The 20,086-nt window shown below is 49.8% G+C and overlaps 1 protein-coding gene and 1 long non-coding RNA gene across 2 annotated transcripts in view; one reads left to right on the top strand and one right to left on the bottom strand.

The window, feature by feature from the left end:
- LOC128277587 (heparan sulfate 2-O-sulfotransferase pipe) overlaps positions 1–20,079 on the top strand; it is a 98,705-nt gene extending 78,626 nt beyond the window's left edge. Inside the window, exons 3-5 of the mRNA XM_053016068.1 lie at positions 14,534–14,640; positions 19,116–19,675; positions 19,755–20,079. Coding sequence (XP_052872028.1) covers positions 14,534–14,640; positions 19,116–19,675; positions 19,755–20,079 — 992 coding nt within the window. The remainder of the gene's footprint in view (positions 1–14,533; positions 14,641–19,115; positions 19,676–19,754) is intronic.
- Positions 16,794–17,830, bottom strand: LOC128277590 (uncharacterized). The gene is made up of 2 exons (XR_008269403.1): positions 17,588–17,830; positions 16,794–17,522 (listed from the first exon to the last, which is right to left on the bottom strand). It is a non-coding gene; the product is annotated as an uncharacterized LOC128277590 (long non-coding RNA).
- Positions 20,080–20,086: the final 7 nt, after the last annotated feature.

The raw sequence follows: 20,086 nt of genomic DNA, 5'->3' as shown, positions 1-20,086 counted from the left end.
TAATGGTGCCTGGCTGTGTGTGTGTGTGTCGTCGGTTTGTGTGTAAATTAACAACCAAAATCATCTGTAGATGAAACGCACAACGCTTCGTCGATAATGTAAGCAGCTGCCGCTAATAATTAATGTGTAAAATTTTGACGAGCCACGCCGAGGGCTCTGCCGGAGATCTGCTATCTTCAGCCCACGCGCTTGGTCGGTCATCCCCCGGGCGGGGGGGGGCTTACAGCTTGTGGGAAGCCGAGCGATACACAGCAGGAATGGTGAGTGAGACAGAGAGAATTGAAACCTCCTGCGAACTTTCCCACCTATCACAGGACGTGTTTACTGTAAGCTCGCCGAGGGACTAGTTTTTGGAGAAACACCGCACAGTGCCTCCGTGGCTGTTGCTAACCTCACTGGCGAAACGGAAAGCCGTCACCACCTGGGGGTCCTTTTGTCCGGGCGAGTCCCGGGTCCTATACTATTTCCAGCGCGCAGCTCCTGCGGCAGCGAGTGAAGCCAGCAAAAACCAGACTTCCACCATCCCTTTGCGGCCGTCCGCGGTCCGCCACTTCTGCCTCCCAGCACCGAGTCATTGAGCGCCACTCAGTTTCGTGAAGAATTATTAAGAAGAAAGGCTGAATCATAGACAAAATGGTGCCTCCGACGATAGGGCTTTTGCTGCTGCGAACGCCGAGCTTGGGACCGAGCTGAAGGAAAACTTTTAATGCGGCTAAGTGGTGTTCCGTGCCGCTGTTGTCTTGTAAATTAGTCTCTGTTTTTCTTGGCGTCCTCCTCAACTGCGCGCGCCCCGGGCACGATGACCATCATCTGAAGCAAACCCACCACAACCGCGTTGAGGTTCCCCCCCGGGGGGCGGAGTGGCGAAAAGCCAGAAAACAATCTTCACAACAACGTCACCCTGAGGGTGCGTGTGGTGGAAAATGAGAAAAAATCACAAATCAATTAGGGCTGGCTTCGCACGGCCGAGGGCCCCGTTGAGAACGATCGAGAATCACTCGAAAATAATTCGACCTTCGACGTCCGGATCTGCGCCATCACTACACACGCTAATGCTCGTTAATCTTTAGTACGTAACCTTACACACCGGCAACCGTTTACGATCTGCTAATCTCTGCTCGTTGCTTGTTAATCAGCAGCACCGGCCAACGGCGACCCCGGACCCCGGCTGTTGCCCGGGTTTAGCTCGATTCGAAGCCGAAAGCCCTCCCAGATGTCGGAGGCTGTGCCTGTGTACACAATATTTCCCAGCAACGCCTTCGGCAGCGTTTCCAGTGGTCGGGCCGGAGTCGGAGTTATCGGCCAACGGCGACGGTAGGATGGACCTGACAGCACACGGCAAGTCAGTTACCACGTCAAATAACACTCCCGGCCGCCGGCCAACGGCTTCCTGTGCCAGCAACACATGAGCTGATTGTCGATAGCTCCACAGCGGCGGCGGTGGTGGTGGTGGGATGCGAAAGAGCGCGACACGAGAAAACAGTGTTTAAATTTGCATATCAAACATTATCCTCGCCACCCTGATGTCCCTGATGTGCTTTCAGTTTTGCCGAGCGCCAGAGCAGAGGTTAGCGTTCGATGCAATGTTTGCGGTCAACCACCATTATCTAAGAACTATCAGCCTCTTCAGCCACCCACCGTGTAGGAGCCGATCTGCCCCACCGGATGTCAATGCTGGCTGCTGCTGATGCAGCACCAGCATCCGGAAGCAACACGCCCTGTCCGTCCGCCGGGGATGGGTCCAGGATTCTCCAAAGACGCCAAAAGCCGATGACAAAGACCGCTGTTCGGTGCAAATTGCGTTACGTTACCGTATTCGGTTCCGTCCCGAGGAGGAGTCGATTATAGAGTTGATTCTAGTGCCGTTCACTCCGTACGAGTCCTTCCGGCCGCGCGTACTGTCATTTCCCCGCTTATCGGGCAGCCACACGCAGCAGCAGACGTCTGTGTTGTATCAATACGAACCGAAGGACATCCTCGGACTCCCGGAACGCAAGAATCGGCAGTGACCGGCAGGAAGATAGTGGACAACAGTGGACTCTCTGTAAATGTTTGCCCAGTGCTGCATTTGCCACAACCTCACAATCAAATGCTGCTGCTACGGAATGCTGCTCCGTCGGGCCGGATGGTGACTTTCTGGCTTCGGCCGGGCAAAGCCCGGGCACAGGTGGCCAGAGGTGCAACAAAATTACCGACCGCAAGCAAGCAGCGCAGCACCGAATCACGAATCAATCAGATAGTCTGCGTGAAAGCGGGCTTAAGAACTGCGTGACATTCTGGAGTCGTGAGGATGGCCGTCAAGAATTGATTAGCAAACGGGTAAACGGATAAGCTTAGGTTTGAACAGGGCCAGACAATCAGGACAACGGAAACGCGGCCTGGATTGCGCACCAACACGTGGCCCAGTCGGCTAGGATTATCAGCTCAGTCTCGAGCAGTCAGCTTCATCAAAGTTCTAAACGACGAATCGGCAAAAATCGATTGTATTCTCCGACAGTATAATTTATAGTAACTCCAAGTTATCACGACTCAGCGTCCTGTGACTCAAGTTTGTTCACAGTTTCTGGGTTCTTTTATAATTGCCTTGAGGCGACTCATTTAACCCTTCGATGCTTTTAATGTTGGCTATAGAACAGGTTTAGCGACAACTGTGGCATTGTTAACGGCATTCTCATAAGCATTTTGTATTCCATAGTTTGCAATAATTTCACCATCGAACACGATTTATAGAGCTCAATCAGTCAACGGTGTAATTTCTTTCGAAGCCGACGCGGCTTAATATTTGCTTGAAATGCGACCAGCAGCGATAATGATTAACCAAATCAGTGTCTGTGGAGTCGAAGCGAACCATCTCTCCAGCCCTTGGCGGGGAGCGAAATTAATGCACCTCCTCTTAAAACGCCCCCAGCCCCTGCCGATGGATTACGCGGACGATTCCGGCTAAAGAGACACCGGCTCCCGGCAAAAGCCTTCTATATAATTGAATAATAGCCCCGGATCAGTTTCTCGAAACCAAACTCCCGGCAGTCCCCGCTGGCCCGGCGTGGCCACGTCGTGGGGCGCGCACCCAACCGCGGCCCAGCTACGCCTCATTTCGGTTGATTTATCGGCTGAAATTAATTCAGCCACCCCTCTTTTTTGGGCAGCCACCCGGTAGCCCGCTCGCTATCTTCGTGGCCCCGACGAGGACGACGACGACGACACTGGCCGTGTGGCCCTACGGGACGCATAAAACCAGCCCTTCGTCGCGGCACCGGGTCGGGCTAGAATGAAATGTGGATTAGATGCTTCCGTCTCGGAAGTCGGTGGCAAATGCCCGGGCTGCAGCCGCCGATTAACGCAGAAGAAGCTGGTCCGCAGAAGAACAGGTTCAGGTGCTGTCCAGGTCCAGGAAGATGGCACCCGGTGTACCGGTGATGCGGCGGATGCATAGGCTTCAACCGCCATAAACAACTGCACCAAGCCGTGCACCATCCAGAAATGTGTGAGGCACATAGTTGCCCCTTTTACGGTCTCCATATCAACCGCATTAGCGGTAGCGGCCACGTGTAGGTCCGTCTGGGTGCAGCCCCAGAGTGTGAGCTTGAGAAATGACGGTACGAATTTCGACGGACCCGAAGTTCAGTAAGGAACGGATCCAGCACATCGGACGGGCCGTAGATCAGTCAGGTTGCAGAATGCGGAGCTACCTTTTGTTGCACCGGGCTCATGTCTCCGGGTTACGCCGGAAGTAAGGTAAGCCTTGGCACACGAACTTCCGATCGTTGCCGGACCATAAAACTCTGGCACCACAATATTTTGAACAAAGACAGGCTATCCATCCACTACGCACGGTCCCGTAGAATTTCCTAATTTCGGGCCAAATCTTTAACCGAGCGGCGCAGAAAGGACAGTCACCACTGCTGGCATGGCTGAGGTCCTTCTAGCCTAAAACGGGGTGTTTACAGTAAATTACGATTATTCGTCCCGTTGGCCGTCGTTGGCGCGGAGCGAAGCGTGATCCACGTGATTCAACGGGGTCCACAGACAAATTACACCTTTCGTGAACCGTTCCACTGTGAAACAATGAAACGAAGGATTCTGGTCGCCGGAGGTGCCTGTCTGTAGTGCAAACGCCCGTGTTACAGGACCTTGCGCAATGAAGAATGTATTACGACCCAACCGAGTGGGCCAGCGATGGTAGGGATTAAAGGAAACAGTATTGTAGCTGTCGTGCTCGTTTAGAGCTGACGTACGAGAATGTATCGCGACTTACCGAACATTTGACTTCAATCGAAAGGATACGAATTGTGTCCAATTCGCTGACGAAAATCCTATTCGAAAGTCAATTAAGCTGTGCTGTAAAAATGAATACAACTAATTGAATCGGATCTCCAGGAAAAGCATCCACCGCTACGTGAGTCGATCACGTTTATTGCATGTATTAAGAAAATGAACAGTATCCATCAAGCTTTCTATATAATTGATTTTCTCCTCATAGAACCGGGGGCGGGTTTAGGACGCTCCATGTCAACCTGACTGCGGGAAGTGCAAAATATTCGACCCGTCCCGGGTGTACGTGTTTCTTTACGGGCAAATTGAAATGGACGCACGCTGACCGGGACGCAACCCGGAATAGTCTGTGCCAACGTACCGATGTTCGACAGTTGCAGACCTTTTTGCACCCACCACCCTTACCAAGGACACTGAGCTGCCTCAATAACCGTTCGAGTTGTCCCACTCGAAACGAACACCGCCTGTCGGGTCGGTCAATTCTCATTTCTATCATCCAGAGACCAAAGGACACGCTCGGCTGTAGGGATGATTTTTACTAACTGCTAGACAAATAATCCACCAACCAGCCGAACACCGATGCGTAACGTTCACATACCGGAGCACCGACGAGGCACCGCATCGACAACCCGGGCCCACCGTAGGGCAGCAGCAGTCATCCTCCCAGCAGGATGCCCATTCGGTTGTGGATCTAAAAATCAGCTGCAGACCGGTGAGCGCCACCTAAGCCACGGGACGTTCATACGTTTTCATTCGGGGTTTGCCTCGCTTTTTTGGTGCATCGAGCCGGATGGCCGCAAAATCGGAGTGTTTATATTTACCAGACACCCGTCCCGCACCGACACCCACCGTGAGGTGTGGCTTGTCTCGGAAAAACTATCTCCTTTCGACCGCTGTCAACTCCGGTGGGCCTTGGCTATTTTACACGGATGCGTACCCGGACCCGGCTGCCGGATACTCGGTTTTTTAAATGTCTAAAACCCAGCGTGCTGGCGAGTCAAATGCATCTAAACCACTCTAATACGTTACGATTTGCCTTATCCCTTGACAGGGACAGTGCCGTGCGTTATTTGTTGCTACGGTACCTATGGCCCCGGGGCCGACCCCGTAAACGATGGACAAATCTCGGCTCCCTTTTTTGTAGCAACGCTCCATAAGCCAACGGACCGAACCCATCGGTTGGGGGTGATGGGATGACAACACGTTTAGACTGTGGCCAACGCAGTCGGTGCAACGGAAAGCCTACGGCCAAACTGAACACTGCACACTAATGGGCCAGCCTAGCGCACCAGCAACCACCGATGGACCGTCCGATGTCTAAGGGACGGAACCGGCCGGAATGCCACAACTAAACGAACAAAACGAAGCACGAAATAGTGCACCATTTCGTGTAAATTAATAAGATTTTCTTCACACCTACCCTGGGGGCGTTTCAACGTGCAACGTCCATTTTTTTGCGTGCTTCACGACTATCTTCTGTTGGCTTTTGGAATCCGTGCAAATTAAATTCCCGCCTGTTCGTGATGCTTCTGCTGCAATACAATAAGCATTGTGAAGTGGAAAAGCCAGAAAGTAGGTGCAGCTTACGCCCAAAACGAAGCTTTAAATGAATGTAAAATAAAACGCTGCAAAATGTCGTTATCGTTGCAAGTTTTTCGGCCCCAAGGAGCGTAACATTGATCCAACATCGGGCGACTAATGCAACGAGCCACCCAGAGCGACTGTTGAACTGTTTCGATTAGATTGATGCCTTCTGGTGCAATTACAACCGTGCAAATTATGCAGCAATTGTATTTTATGCTCCGCAAACACACTCGCCCCAAAGTCTATTGCAAGCGCAACGACTCCGCCACGATTTTGTGGCGCAGTAAAAAGAATATTTCGATGTATTTTAATGCTTCCTGGAATACTGATTCACACACAGGCGGCCGCCAAGAGTAATGCGATGTTTGAGTACCGCAGTCAAACACATTTGAAGCTTTCAGCCAGTTTTAAAGTCCTCCCCAGACTTGAGGCCGACGCCGTTGCTTTATATCTCCATCTCAACTCTCAAGCTGCAAGGATGAGCACCCGGTTGCGGGAATTCGCCGAAGATAGTCGACCGACGATCCAAACGCAAAGTTTGATTTTCAAAGGATAATTTCGCTTCCGGTTTGCCAAAGTTTGCCGCATTACGCACACGCGACGCACTCGCGCTCACGCGGTGGAAAATTAAACAGCTTCCGCTAATTACACTTCACATCATTATGGCTCAATCCCGTGACTCGGAACCCCCAAAAACCCGGCGAGAGCCGGCTGATTATCCTCGCACCCGCACTACGGCAACCGGATCCCCGGTACCGAGCCGTTCCGGTTCCGTTTGATGGAAATGTCGCTCGCTTACAGCAACAGAGCGCTAATTCGCTCGCCCCGGTAATAGTGGGTAGACTGTGAACGCTGACGCCAGACACCGAAACCGGGTGTCCAGACCGGGGTTGAGGTTCTCCGTAACATTCGTGGGGGGGAGGCACTTAGCCAAGCTGTTACCCGGCCGGAGCCCCGGCGACCGGGAAGGACAGACCACGGAACCGCTGATGCTAACGCTGAATAGACGAAAGATTCTCTCGTAAAATCACGAGAAACAAATCCTTATTAGCATTTTAAATTGGATTAAAAACTTCGCACTCGCCGGCTCGGGGCGTACGCCGTGCACCGGGCACCGGGCCGGAACCGTGTAGTCGCGAGCCGACAAAAAGCACGACCGACCGAGCGTTTCTTGTGACTCGTAAAGAAACGAACGAACCAGCGTGCGTGTTTCTTGGGCTCATATTCCATAATTTGCGCTGCGACGATAGGAGCCGGCCAAAATCGAATGGATTACGCGAATGACGCGCGCCAACATCGGTGCCAGAAAGCATCGGTGTTCCTGACGCTTCGCTTAATATGAAGCTCCACTTTCGGTGGCAGACATTGCCCAAACGTGTTTTAATCAAACTTCGTTGTCTGCGTTGATGTTGCGTGCTTAGCAGGCGCATCGTTAGGTTACCAGGTAACGTTCACATGACACAGTGAGTACACCATCTTTAGTGGACCTTTTTCTATGGACCCCACACTCGGTGGTTGCACATCGTAATTGCATTTCTGGAGTTGCTGTTGACATCGTAAGTCATCTGTTCCGTTCAGTAACAAAAACACCATCCATCAGTTCCACCACCATCGGTCTGTTCTGACTTCTTTTGTGATCCACCCGCGATTGCATCGCTCATGTGTCTAACTTCTGACTTTATGCTGTCGGAAAGAAAGGAATTCATGCTTTAAACCATTAAAAAAAGCATTGTCCGACCCCGAATCCCCATAGGTCCAATTGGGCAAACAGCAAACCTGATCAAATTACGCAAAACAAAGCGCCACAAAACGCCACAAAACGCAAACGTACCAAACGTCTGCATCGCTGCAGCAGCGTTGGGGCTCCCGGGTGTTCGCCAGGATCCGGAGCTCCCAAAAGCCCGAAATGTCCAAAAATGTCCGCATCGCACGGGGCGCGGGGGCCTGAAAACCGAATCACTCGAACCACTCGAGTGCGCATTGCAACCGTGGTTGCCGCAATCTCTGCGCCATAAATTAGTCAACCGAGCGCCAGATCGCCAGAGATTGGCGATGTGGCGCTTGATACGATATTACCCGAGCGATACGAGGAGCGAGGGACGCGCGCGCACCGGAACACGCTGGTTCGGTACAAAAATTGGCCGTGACACGAGGCGTGTGCCTCGATTACACCACGGGCACGTGTACGCTTCCACGTGCACGCGAACCGTAATCAGGATCGATGGACCCGTTGACCGGTAACCGGCAACACTTACAACCCGCTCTCGACTTCTTGCCACGGCACAGCACGGTCATCGTGGGTCCACCGGCCCATGGTGCAGAGGTTCCGGGTCCGGTGTGTGTGTGTGTGTTTGGATTGAGTTCCCCATGGTTGACCCTCCGGATCGGGCAACTTCAAAGTGCGGCACACAATATCGCAGCATCCCGCATCCTGCCGTGCCCCGTACTGTTGCTCTCGTACTCTTGCTGTGGTTTTGCGGCGAGTATGATGTATGCCCACACAGTTGCCCAAGCTCGCATCGGACGCCATGCCGGCAACATACCGGGGTGGCCGGTCGTAGTTGGGAGCCGAAACCCGGGAGCGGGCACTGAATTTACCCCCTCACACCCGAATCGAATCGCCTGGGTTCTGCGCTTTTTTGCCGAGGGTCCCCGAATGTCCGGTGGGCTACGTCTGCCATATGGGTTGGTCTCGGTAAATTATGGTTGGCAAATTGTGTAACTGGCTAAGTGGAGGTGAAATGTATAATGCAGCGAGCTTTGCTCCGGCCCTAGCGTGAGGTTTTGATAATGAAGTGAAAAGTTGAACGCTACTATCGCCCTCTACAACAACAGGCGGCTAGACTGTAAATTTGAACCAATAAAGTGAGGTGAAACTAAAAAGTTTTGTTTTTAATATTTGAAGCGCGCGCCTGTAGTTGGTTGGCGAGGCTAGTAATATACCTATCGTTTGAGTTTTTCGCTGGTTTATATTCATGATACAACTTGAACGGGTCGATCCTATTTAATTGGCCCTTCTTTAAGCACGATCTTTTCTATGAGTCGCATGTAAAATCACGATTTTATTCACTCCTTTTGGCGTCTAACATTAAATCGTGACATACTCAAACCCATTCCATTTCAATCTCGCATGTTAAAACCTGCTCAGAAACCGAGGAATGGAAAACGCATTCAATTCGACAGCTTTGGAGCGACAAGCAACTGTCTATGATACAGTTATTTCGGGAACATATCGGTAGAGTGCGGCTTAAACCAAGCTTGTCCTAAAAACCAACATCTTTTGCACATTGTGCGAAATTTTCAATCCACAACCGAACGACCCTGTTACCCAAACAGGTTGGGCCCTAGTTGTTTGTGCAAATCCATCTCTCATTAGCAAGTACTACGATCGCATCGTATTCCGCTAAAGTTTAGTCGGAAAATTGCTACTCGACATCGCGCCAATGATTGAACGACCAGTCGAATGGCCGGCAGTTAGAGGTCGGAGGTTTGTCCAACAAACGGTCATATTCTTTCCTTTCGTCGTGCTCATCAAACAATCGGAACAGCACAATGATTGATAGAGCAGGACTGTAGGGCCGATGTGCCGGGGTGTCCTGTCCTAAGCTGTTTTCACAGTAAAGGCGCGCGCAAACAACCCCCAAAACGAACACAGGCCAGCCGGCCAGCCATCCTCGCCCAGGACGTCGCTAATGGCCGTCTCCGCGGCTGTTTCGCCGAACTAGGCTAGGCACATTTCGAGCCTCCGATTCGGCGAACCCAACGGCCCTGTGGCCCGCGAGTGTATCGAGTGCGAACCTAATGATAATATTGTGCTACCAAATTAAAACCATGTACGAACAACCGCCGCTGCACCAATGTCACGCAGCCGAGCTTTTCTACCCGGTTGAAGTGGTTGTCACATTTGCGATGAATTCGCAAACCCACCAAATGATGCGAACGTAAGCCATCGTGATGTCACGCATGCCCTCCACATCGGCGAGTTGACTGCCAGTCGGCTGAAAACGACGCCGACAGGACACGGGTGCCCGGGCCGATCGATCGATCGATTCGAAATGAATAAATTATATCCTTGTACGAGGAACCGGGCCAGTGACGAGCGCGACGATTTGAAAGTATGATGAATCTTGGCCGGGAGCCGGATGACGAGAGTTCGCCGTTTGTTGATTGCAAATATTTACCACACGCTCCTAGCAGACAGCGGCAAGCTGTCGTGTGTGCCGTGGCCGATGAGGCTCTTGTTGTTATCCCTTCACGCACCGATAAGCGGTTCAACGCTGATATCACCGATCCACCTTTTCGCTCTCATTTTCCGCTTTGCATCATTTACTAACAGTCAAAGATTATTGTCAAAAATCTTCCAGTACTCGGCTACTAGACCAGAACAGTTGGGACTTCATTTACGTCAAGAGTCAAGATCCCATCGCCAAAGTTAGTCAAACGCATTACCGGGAAGCTGCAACGAATAGCTAATCGACCTTGTGCAGTCGCAAATCATCGCGCTGTTGGGCCTTCCACCCGGTACGATAGCATCGTCTCCGATGAGATATAGCCTGCTCTAATTGCTCTTTGGCCCTTAAACGGTCACTTTTCGTACCGGACCCGAGCTGCGATGGCCAACAGCGTACCGATCGAACCGTCCGCGCTGAAGCGGCGAACTACACAAGATGTTCACCGCTCATTTACGGACCTAGAATCGATAATTAATTCTAGCTCCACCGGAACGAATCCCGGGGATCCCGAAAAGCCGCCTACCGGAACCTGGAGCGAGAAGGGGAGGGATAGAGAGCGTCGAAAATGAATTATTGTTCATGGGAATGTACCGGTCATCCTTGCCGGAGCCGTTGTCGGACAGCTGTTGTCCGCTCGCACTTCCCGGCAGCGAGCTGAGCCGAGTACCACGACGACCGAAAGACACACGACGCACACGTCACTCTAGAGACCTTCCTTGGCATGGTCCTTTCGAAAGGGTCCATAGTTTGAAGTTTCAATCCACTCCCGTAATGAATTCCGACGAGTTTAGGGATGCATATGCATGCAACGAAGTGAGTTACATCTTTTTCAATGGCACCACCTACTGCGGAACCGGTGAATACGGTCCGGAATGGCGTGGCAACAAAAAATCGCTCCAACTGGTCGTTGGTCAGCTCCGGTGCACAGCCCATTGCGAATTCATACTCAATCCATCGTCCGAAAGGGGGTACCTTCGGACGAACAAGAAACGATTTGCTGCGCTTATCGGCTCAACAAAGCATCACTAATTAAGCAAATGGCAGATGGCATAACGTGCATACGCAGGGTCGTGGCGTTGGGCCATGAAATTGTTCAAGTCAAACCCGACACGGATCCGGAAGGCGTAATGAAGCGTAAGATTGGAGTGTAAGGTGCATCGAAAATGTGCTGTGCCATCGGGTGCCAGGCTCTCGTCTCGGACATAACCTAGGAGAGCCATCTTTATTCTCCGTTTTTTTTGTGAAGTGCAAGTGCAACACATTTCCGTTGCTTTTCTGTGTTCCTGAAAATATCCGACTAAACCCAAATGAATCTGCCACAATCTGCAGGGCACTGCAGTGCTTCATGTTTCGTCGACCAACCGCAGATCCAGCCAACGGACCATCAATGACCGAAACCAGAACAAAGTAGAAATGGGAATATTCTTGGGGACTTCATTAGCTAGAAAACCGATTCAAACAGCAAAACAGGGTCCGAAAGCTTCGAGAAAATCTTCTGAAGAAGTCCAACTTCTGAAGCCACCCGATAGCTGGATGGCATGAATGGGTGACCGGCAGTTTCAAACCATAATCAGGTTTCCTATCACCGATAGCATTCGTTTGGACTCACGGATAAATCCGACTATACCAGGTTGCCCGATACAATCGATGTGGTCATAAATGAGTGCTTTGAGGGTCCTCTCTGTGAGGTGTAAGCTGCATTTACCCTTACGCCTACCCCTTTACGTGCTAATGCCAGAAAGTACTGCCGACTCCGAATACCTCACCTTGACCGGTTCGAGCACCCCGCAGACCATCATGCTTCGAGAGTCTCCTTCCTCTTCGCCATATCGCCAGGCGGTTACTGCTCTTGAGCGAAATTTACGACATTACACCGAGCACCAGCAATCGCCGCCCGGACGCCCACAACATCGGCGGAGGTCAGCCTGGTTTCCTATCGATGTAAGTTACCCCTCACGCGTCGGACAAACGTCAAAGGCCGCCTCCCAAATGCGAAACAATGGACGGAAATTAAATTTTACGAGCACATGCATAACCTCTGGCCCTTCAGGCCGCCGCGAAACGACGGTCGCCGATTTGTGTAACGCTTCGTGGCCCTCGAACGGGGTTACATTCCGAAGCATCGGTACCGGCTGGGAACCGGTCAATGAAGGCGCCGGTGAACCGGAGTTTCCGGACGGACTGTGACCTTTGCGTGGCGAAATGGAGTGCTCCTATTTGCTGGACACACGAAATTGGACACATAAAACCATGTGGTACCAATCGCCTCCAGAGTCTAATGTTCTGAGGATTCCCAAGCCTGGTTGGCTGGCCGGCAAACGTCAAACAGTCCGCACGCTCCTAATTGCTATTTTATCGGCAATCGCTGGGAATCGCTGGGAATTGAAGCGCAAGGAAAAGTTTTACGCAGTGACCGTAGTAAAGCGTTCCCGAGCAGCTCCACGGTACCCCAACCCAATATCTGAAGAGAAAATGCAGGAATTTCGATTGTTTGACTCAGGACTCCGTAATTGAAACTATAACAGGTACCCGACACCAAATTTCCAACGGTTCCCATTTAATAAAAGTTTCTTTTCGTATTCGCTCCAACTCGGTCAGGATCATGAACGAGGATCGTGGTCGGCACGGTTAAACCACGGAGCATGAGTTTATGAAATATGTTTAAAGTAACATAAGTTGCTGAAACTCTCAATCTTGCAAACTTGGGCTGCGATCCGCGCATCAACTGTGTCGTATCGTGTTAGATTACATTGAAGATGTTTTCCAATACATACATTTCTACTGATCAGTAAATACAACAAAGGATAAACATATAATAAAGAATATAATCAACAAAGAACAGTAAAAAACCCAACGTATCGATGAACAAATGCTTGGAACTGTTTCTCTTATCCGTTCGAATGAGCCTTCCGGGTTGGTTGGATTGGGCCAACAGCATCAAACAAACTGTTCAACAAGAATCGTTAAAACCCTTCTACGGGGAAGACCATCCCACCGGCACCGGCGACTCTCACACACCAAACACGATACGTTGCGGTAACCACCCTGGCCGTTGGTGAAACATTATAATGAACTTGACTGACGGCCGGCAAAACTGTTGAACTGGTAAACAGAGTTAACGAACCGTGAATAAGCGAGCATAAATGTTGCGTTCGTGTTCCGTGGTGGTCACACCGCCGGTGGCTGTCAGTCCGTCGGTCGATCTGTCACGCGCTATGTACAGGGCTTCATTCCTACGTCTCGTGGACATCGTCCTCGTGGTCCAGTTTGGCCCCAAACTCACTGCGGCGTGGCAGTGCAAGTTCCGGTGCATCGATGCATCGAATCGTGTCATGTTATGAAGGCGTTCGTGAACAGGAGAAACACGCTGAGGCTTCGCTTCCAGAGAGACCATCGGGTCGGTTCCGCTCACTGACGGTGCATCGGTGAACTGCGGTCAGCAACTTCATTCCACGCGGCACGGTTAAGCTTTAGCTATTCAGGTGAAGCTGATCGATTGACATCGGCTACTAGGATCTAGATCCAAACTTATTCAGTGCGTATACGATGTGTCTTCGCTCATAGGTTGAGACTACGAACAACGGCGGGAAGCATTCTTGGCAATGACATACCGAACCGGTAGGAACCTCACCGTCGTGCAGCTCGAATGCCTCGCCAGGCTCCGGTGGGCTGGTCATGTCATGAGAACAGCGTACGACGAACCACCCCGTAAAGTTCCGTTACCCGTTTGCTACGTTCCGGTTTACGGTTGCACTTTATTTTGATACGATTGCACATATACTTTAAAGTGGCTCATCCGTCTCGCTGCACCGTTTAATCAGCTTCTAAGCAAAAGAGCTTCAACTCGAGTGCAAAACTTTAAGTTAGTGGTTAACACGACTCTACCCGTTCGAATAATAATAAATAAAATTAATGAAACATTATTATTCAATCAAAGTATTGATAAAACAAATTACTCAAATCACTTCATGCTGCACCGCAATCCACAAAGTGACATTCAAATAATAGATATCAGTCAGACGTTTTGAGTCTGCCTCGCCAACTCTCATGATTTATTTCCAAAGTATCCCCTAGCATATGTTAAGCATCGCAACGGATTGCGATGAAGCGAAAATGGATTTTAAATTAACAGCAAAACGGAAAGTTTCCTCTCAGTTCCGCATCTGGCACGGTATCGGTGAACAAACAACTTGCTCGCACGAAACTGATGCAATTATAATCGATACTGCAAGCGAACGTCTTCCTTAATTGCTTCCTTTCCGGGCGGACCCGGGGCCGACAAAAAGGACACTAATTGCTTCCTTCCGGGCGGTTTTCACAAAAGTACCCTTTTCGATTTCCAGTGCCTAGAGTGTCGCCGTCTCGCTAAATGTTTTCTCAACAATTTTCTTGTTTCTCTCTCTCTCTCTCTCTCTCACTCTCTTTTTCGGACGTGCCTTATCCAGTCTCAGCCGGAGCGAACCAAAGCCAGCAGTCGCACGATCACCTGCATCCTCACGGGCTGATTGGCAATTTGCATCATACGTACAACTATCTCAAGAGCACCGGCCAGGTGAGGCTAAAATATATATTCCTTTTTCAGTTTTTCCGAGCATCCTCAGTGACCGCACCACCGCCCGCATGTTTTGGGGATCCATTCGTGATGGTGTCCAAGTTAGCTTTTTGATGAATTTAGCTTATAGCGAAAGGAAAATTGGACCTTTCGAGGTAAAAAGAAACGGGAAAACGAGAAACCAAAAACCTGCAAATTGGAAAAATCATCCTCTGTTGTAGTTTCGAGCTAGCGAGCACACATCAATCAAACGAAACAACATAGCCGGACATTAGGGACAGCTTCTCGAACAGTTATCAGCAATTTCACAACCAATTAGGTTCGTGCGTTGCGGTTCGTTCGTCCATCATCCGTCTTCGCTGTATCGGTTCATATGCCAAAGGCGTCAATTCAACAGTGCATCAACTTGAATGCACTAGCTTAAGAGATAAAACCACAATAGATTTTCATGCTTATTGAGAGTATTTTCGATGAAGTACATGTTTAGCTGCAGGAAAATCAAGACCAATGATCAAGAACCTTTCGCTTGCGTAATTAATGCTGAAACACCTCCTTGGAAGTTATTTCAACACATTTTTCGTTAAAGTCAGTTCGCCCCTTTCGAAATAGTTTACCTTCCGCAACCTACAGATTCCAGATTCCGGATAATGCCGAGTAAGCCCGGTGCGATTCGCACCCAAGAGCGCCGAGTTCAGGTGGGTTTTGAAACACAAAGAATGAGCTCGATGAAAATAAGTTTTGTTGGGCGATAAATGCAACCAAAGTCGCGAACTTCCCATTTCCCCCACACAACCAGCCCGCCGGCCAGCCAGAGTCAGTCCAGCTGCACCTGGGCACCGGAACCGATGCCGGTGGCGGAGGGATAGAACTTATGATAATGCTTAGCTCCCGGAAGCGTATGCAATTTCGTGCAAATACGCCATTTCTATTTGTTTGGTTTACGGTGGTAACCCTTACGTTCTGCCATTCACTCGCTTTCTCTGGCCCCTGCCGCCGGGTCGCTACAGGACGACAATATCCTTCAGTCGCGGGCACCCCGGTTACGCCGGAGATGCCGCTTTGCTATGCAACAATTTATCTTTGCAAGATGTTGTATACATTTACATACGCGAAATTTGTGCCACACAGGACTCTGGGCGGGAAATTTATCCCACATGCGCGCACATCTTCGGAAGCAAATATAAAAAGAAAACAGCCAATGCACCGTGGGTTTCAGGGACTATCCTGGAGCCGATGGCGCTGACGGTCGTTCCACGCGAAACAACACGAAAAAGCCACCCACCGGCGGCGGGCTTGGGCTCGCTCCGTGTGTCTCTGTATGTTGGCAAACGATTTTGACACGTGCAACCATAATTCAAGTGGTTTTATGGGTATCTGCCGCCGCCGCCGTCGCCGCCGGTGAAGGCCACGAGAGTAGTGCGCGGACAACGGACTCTTCACGGAGCACCTTCCAGGTCACCACGATCGGCGGGCGATAAGCTAGCGCGAGTACCCCGACCAGCAAGTAGGTCACCCAGGATCCAGCTCCTCCGGGCAGCTCCTTCGCGGTGCCGCCGGTGGTTCTGACACATGAAAGAAGAACGCGACTCGAGAATGCCATTTTCATTTAACCGTTTTTGAACAAACAACATCAAAATCGTTTTTTCGTTTCGCTGAACAAAACACAACACACCCCAGACAAGCCCCAGTGCCCTGCCCTCAGAGGCACCCGTTTGAGCGGGTTGAAAACTTGGCGGTTTATCACTTTGCGTTACACTAAATCTTGGTTCTGGTGAACTGGCTCCAGGGCACGCTTCATGTGTGAGAACGATGAGCGAAAGGGCCATGTTTTGGGGGCGTCATAACATAAGCACGTTCGCATGAGACTATTGGCGGCCCGCACCTGTCTCCATCGTTGGAGGTGCTTGCCAGCGGAAGTACGAATCGTATCTTCTCTCCCGTGTGTGTGTGTGAGTCTTCTAGCGATTTTTTTACCAAAGGCATACATTATAATTTCGACTTTTTACAATGATAATCAGTGGAGTGCAAGAAGCTTCCGGTCACATCGGATCACTAAGCACCTATTTTACGAATATTATGGCACTTATGGAGGAACTACTTGGGTAAATGCCGATATTCTGGAAATGAAAGACGAACCGAGCAAATAAAAATCGTCCGCAGGAAATTTATGTATTGCAATGATCTTATGCCATCAATATGAAGTTGGTTATAGTAAAAATAATGTCTTATTTAGTAGGGAGCCCCTTAAAACTTTTAGCCAGCCTTCCATGGTCGTCCTCCAGCGATGAAGCATCATAATATTCTAAGCGATGCTACCATTCTGCGAACCATTCCCGACGAGGATCTGCAACTAAGTCTGTTGGACAAGGATCACCAGCTTCGGTTTATAGTATACATTAATGACCGTCACTTTGTCCAATTTAATAAGACATTACAACATATATTAGTGATCACTCCTAATCGTTGTCACGTGTTTTCCCTATTTAACTATCTGTGTGCGGGGAGCACGAATTCGCCCATCCTAAATTCATACATTTCTTACGTTTCTTATTTTTCTTCATCCTGCCTTGCAGATGACGCCAGGATGTGAACCTTTCCTTAGGGTGCGCCAGTTTCTAAGAATTTGGCTACTCGTTTACATCTGTGCTCTATGTGTGGGAAAATAATTGTTTACTCTGGCACTTTTACTCTTCCTGTACTACTGGTTCTTTAACCTGGATTATTTTCAACCTTGTGATTCAATGTGCAGGGTTAGATATTTTGATTCCACCACAATTTCAACCACAGGATCTGTCTGCTGGCTTTCCTACCAGGAATTCGTTTACAATTTCCAAAAAGGGCCACGGCGGAAGAAAACCACTTTATTCGTAAACTGTTTGCACCTGCGATTAAAAAAGCAAATGCTCGAGTTAGCTGTTTTACACTGTTATGTTTCTTTTATACTAACGTTGATTTGAACACCGTCGAAGAACCGGCTTAAGTAACAAAGCTTAAGTCGTTTTGAGTTGTCGCACTGCAAGAGCTGATGCAATTTGCTTGTCACTTTTGGAACACTCACTGAAATTTGAAGCAATTTTTGAAATACTTTTTGCGCATCTTTTTCTTTCAATGGGTAAAATTTTTATTTCACCTTTGGCCAATGCCAGAATAGTATTGATAACACATTAGTGTGGAAGCCAAAGATGCACGTCTTATCCAAACGGCTCTCCCGAAGGAACTAACTGCAACTGCAGCGCTGAATTCAACATTATGCGGCAGACCAACCATTACCATTATATTTTGCTGATATCAGCACAAATGGTCATGAAGACTCATGGCTGGACGCCGTTCTTGACCGCGCATGTTAAGCTTTCGCACAGGGCTAACGAGAGATCTTATTACAAATCCGTGCTGCATTATTGTGCGGCGGCTTGGGCAAGATCGCTCACAAGAAAAAGACAAAAATATAAGCTGAACAATTTTGCTCAGTTAAATAGTTGTCGAATTGGCAAATTAATTGAATCGTATAAGCGAGAAAGATGCACACAAGATACACACGATCGACACTTGAATCGCTGATAGAATAAAAGGTTAACAATTCGGTGCCGCGTGTTAATTAATTTCAAATGATAACTACAAAACATCACGCCGATCGATGCAAAGTTTATCCTTTAGCTTAGGGAGAAAGTCCAAAGAAACCTATTGAACTTTCTTCAATGTAATAAATGTATTTACTTTATGAACCACTATTACTTTTCCCGTACGGTGTTAACCTTTCAGATCCTCGAAGAATGCAAAGCAAAGATCCCCCAAAGCAAAGTGTGTCGACGATCAAAAAAACTTCCCCCAATGCCGGAGAAAGTGTGAAGATCGGCGGAATATTATCAAAACTCTATGGCAATGAGTGAAAGCAAACGAAACCAAACGCGCTGATACATCTGTGGTTGCCATTTTCAGCAACATAATTCTGATGGCAAAGATGCTGTCTAATCTCTGAAATCTTCCTTGTGGTCGAATGGAATCATGGCGAATTGGATAGTCGATAAACACGAGTGATCGGTGCGGAGCCACCGAGTTTCTTTGTAACCTCAATGACCTACTCTAGCCAATTCCTCTGAAAAATTCCATGTCGCCGATACAACTTTTCGCTTCTATAGGCGGCACCTCCTGTCAATGTTCCGAAGACCACCCACTCGTCCGAAATATGTTGTTAATTTTAATGTAAATGGCCAGTGCAAACACTTGCCGGACTCGTTCGTTCATTTCGATGTTTACCAGCCGCCGGCCGAACGCGTCTCCTCTCTGCGGGGCCATAAATATTCATCATTAACGGTTTAGTGTGTCTTTCACTTTTACTTTTGGGGGCGTTCTATGCGGCCTTTTGTGCACGTTTCTGGCTTACGCTGGAACACTCCTATCGGTTTCGAAGTGATTGGCTTTTTACAACCTGAACGTCAATACAGTGTTTTTGGAATCTTTCTTTCGCTCTTGCACAGATGCACAGCCTCAAGGCGACCGAGCTGAATAATACGCGCCGTTCCGCGGTGCCGATCATCTTCTTCAACCGCGTGCCGAAAGTGGGTAGCCAAACGTTCATGGAACTGCTACGCCGACTGGCGGTGCGCAACGACTACACCTTCCACCGGGACGTGGTCCAGCGGCTAGAGGTGATACGGTTGTCTCCCGAACGTCAACAAGAGCTAGCCGAAATGGTTATGGAGCTGCCGGTCCCGTCTGTCTACGTCAAGCACGTCTGCTACACCAACTTCACCCGCTTCGGTCTTCCGATGCCGATCTACGTCAACATGGTGCGCGACCCAGTCGAACGCATCATCAGCTGGTACTACTACGTCCGCGCGCCGTGGTACTACGTCGAGCGGAAGCAAGCCTTCCCAGATTTGCCGCTTCCCGATCCGCGCTGGCTGAAGAAAGACTTTGAAACGTGCGTCCTGCAGGGCGACCCCGAGTGTACCTACTCACAGAACGCAGTGCACGAGGGCATCGGTGACCACCGCCGGCAGACACTGTTCTTCTGCGGACACGGCGAAGAATGCCTGTAAGTGGTGTGGTGAGGGGGGGCACTGCATCGCATAAAATTCGTAATCTAATGTTTGTCCATTCTATCTACCGTCTAGACCCTTCAACAGTGCTGGTGCGCTCGAACGGGCAAAATATGCCGTCGAGAGCCAGTACGCCGTGGTCGGTGTGCTGGAAGATCTCAACACGACCCTCTCCGTGCTGGAGCAGTATGTGCCGCGCTTCTTTTCCGGTGCCAGCTCCGTCTACTTCAACGAGGTGAACGTGCTGCAGAAGATCAACAAGAACAGCTTCAAACCTCCGGTGAGCGAGGAGATCAAGGACCTGGTGCGACGAAACTTCACAAAAGAGATCGAGTTCTATCAGTTCTGCAAGCAGCGCCTCTACAAGCAGTACCTCGCCACACAGCTGCCCCTCAAGTAGTGTTAGT

The sequence above is a fragment of the Anopheles cruzii genome, chromosome 2 (assembly GCF_943734635.1).
Source record: "Anopheles cruzii chromosome 2, idAnoCruzAS_RS32_06, whole genome shotgun sequence".
NCBI lineage: Eukaryota > Metazoa > Arthropoda > Insecta > Diptera > Culicidae > Anopheles > Anopheles cruzii.
This window is presented reverse-complemented; position numbering and strand designations above follow the sequence as displayed.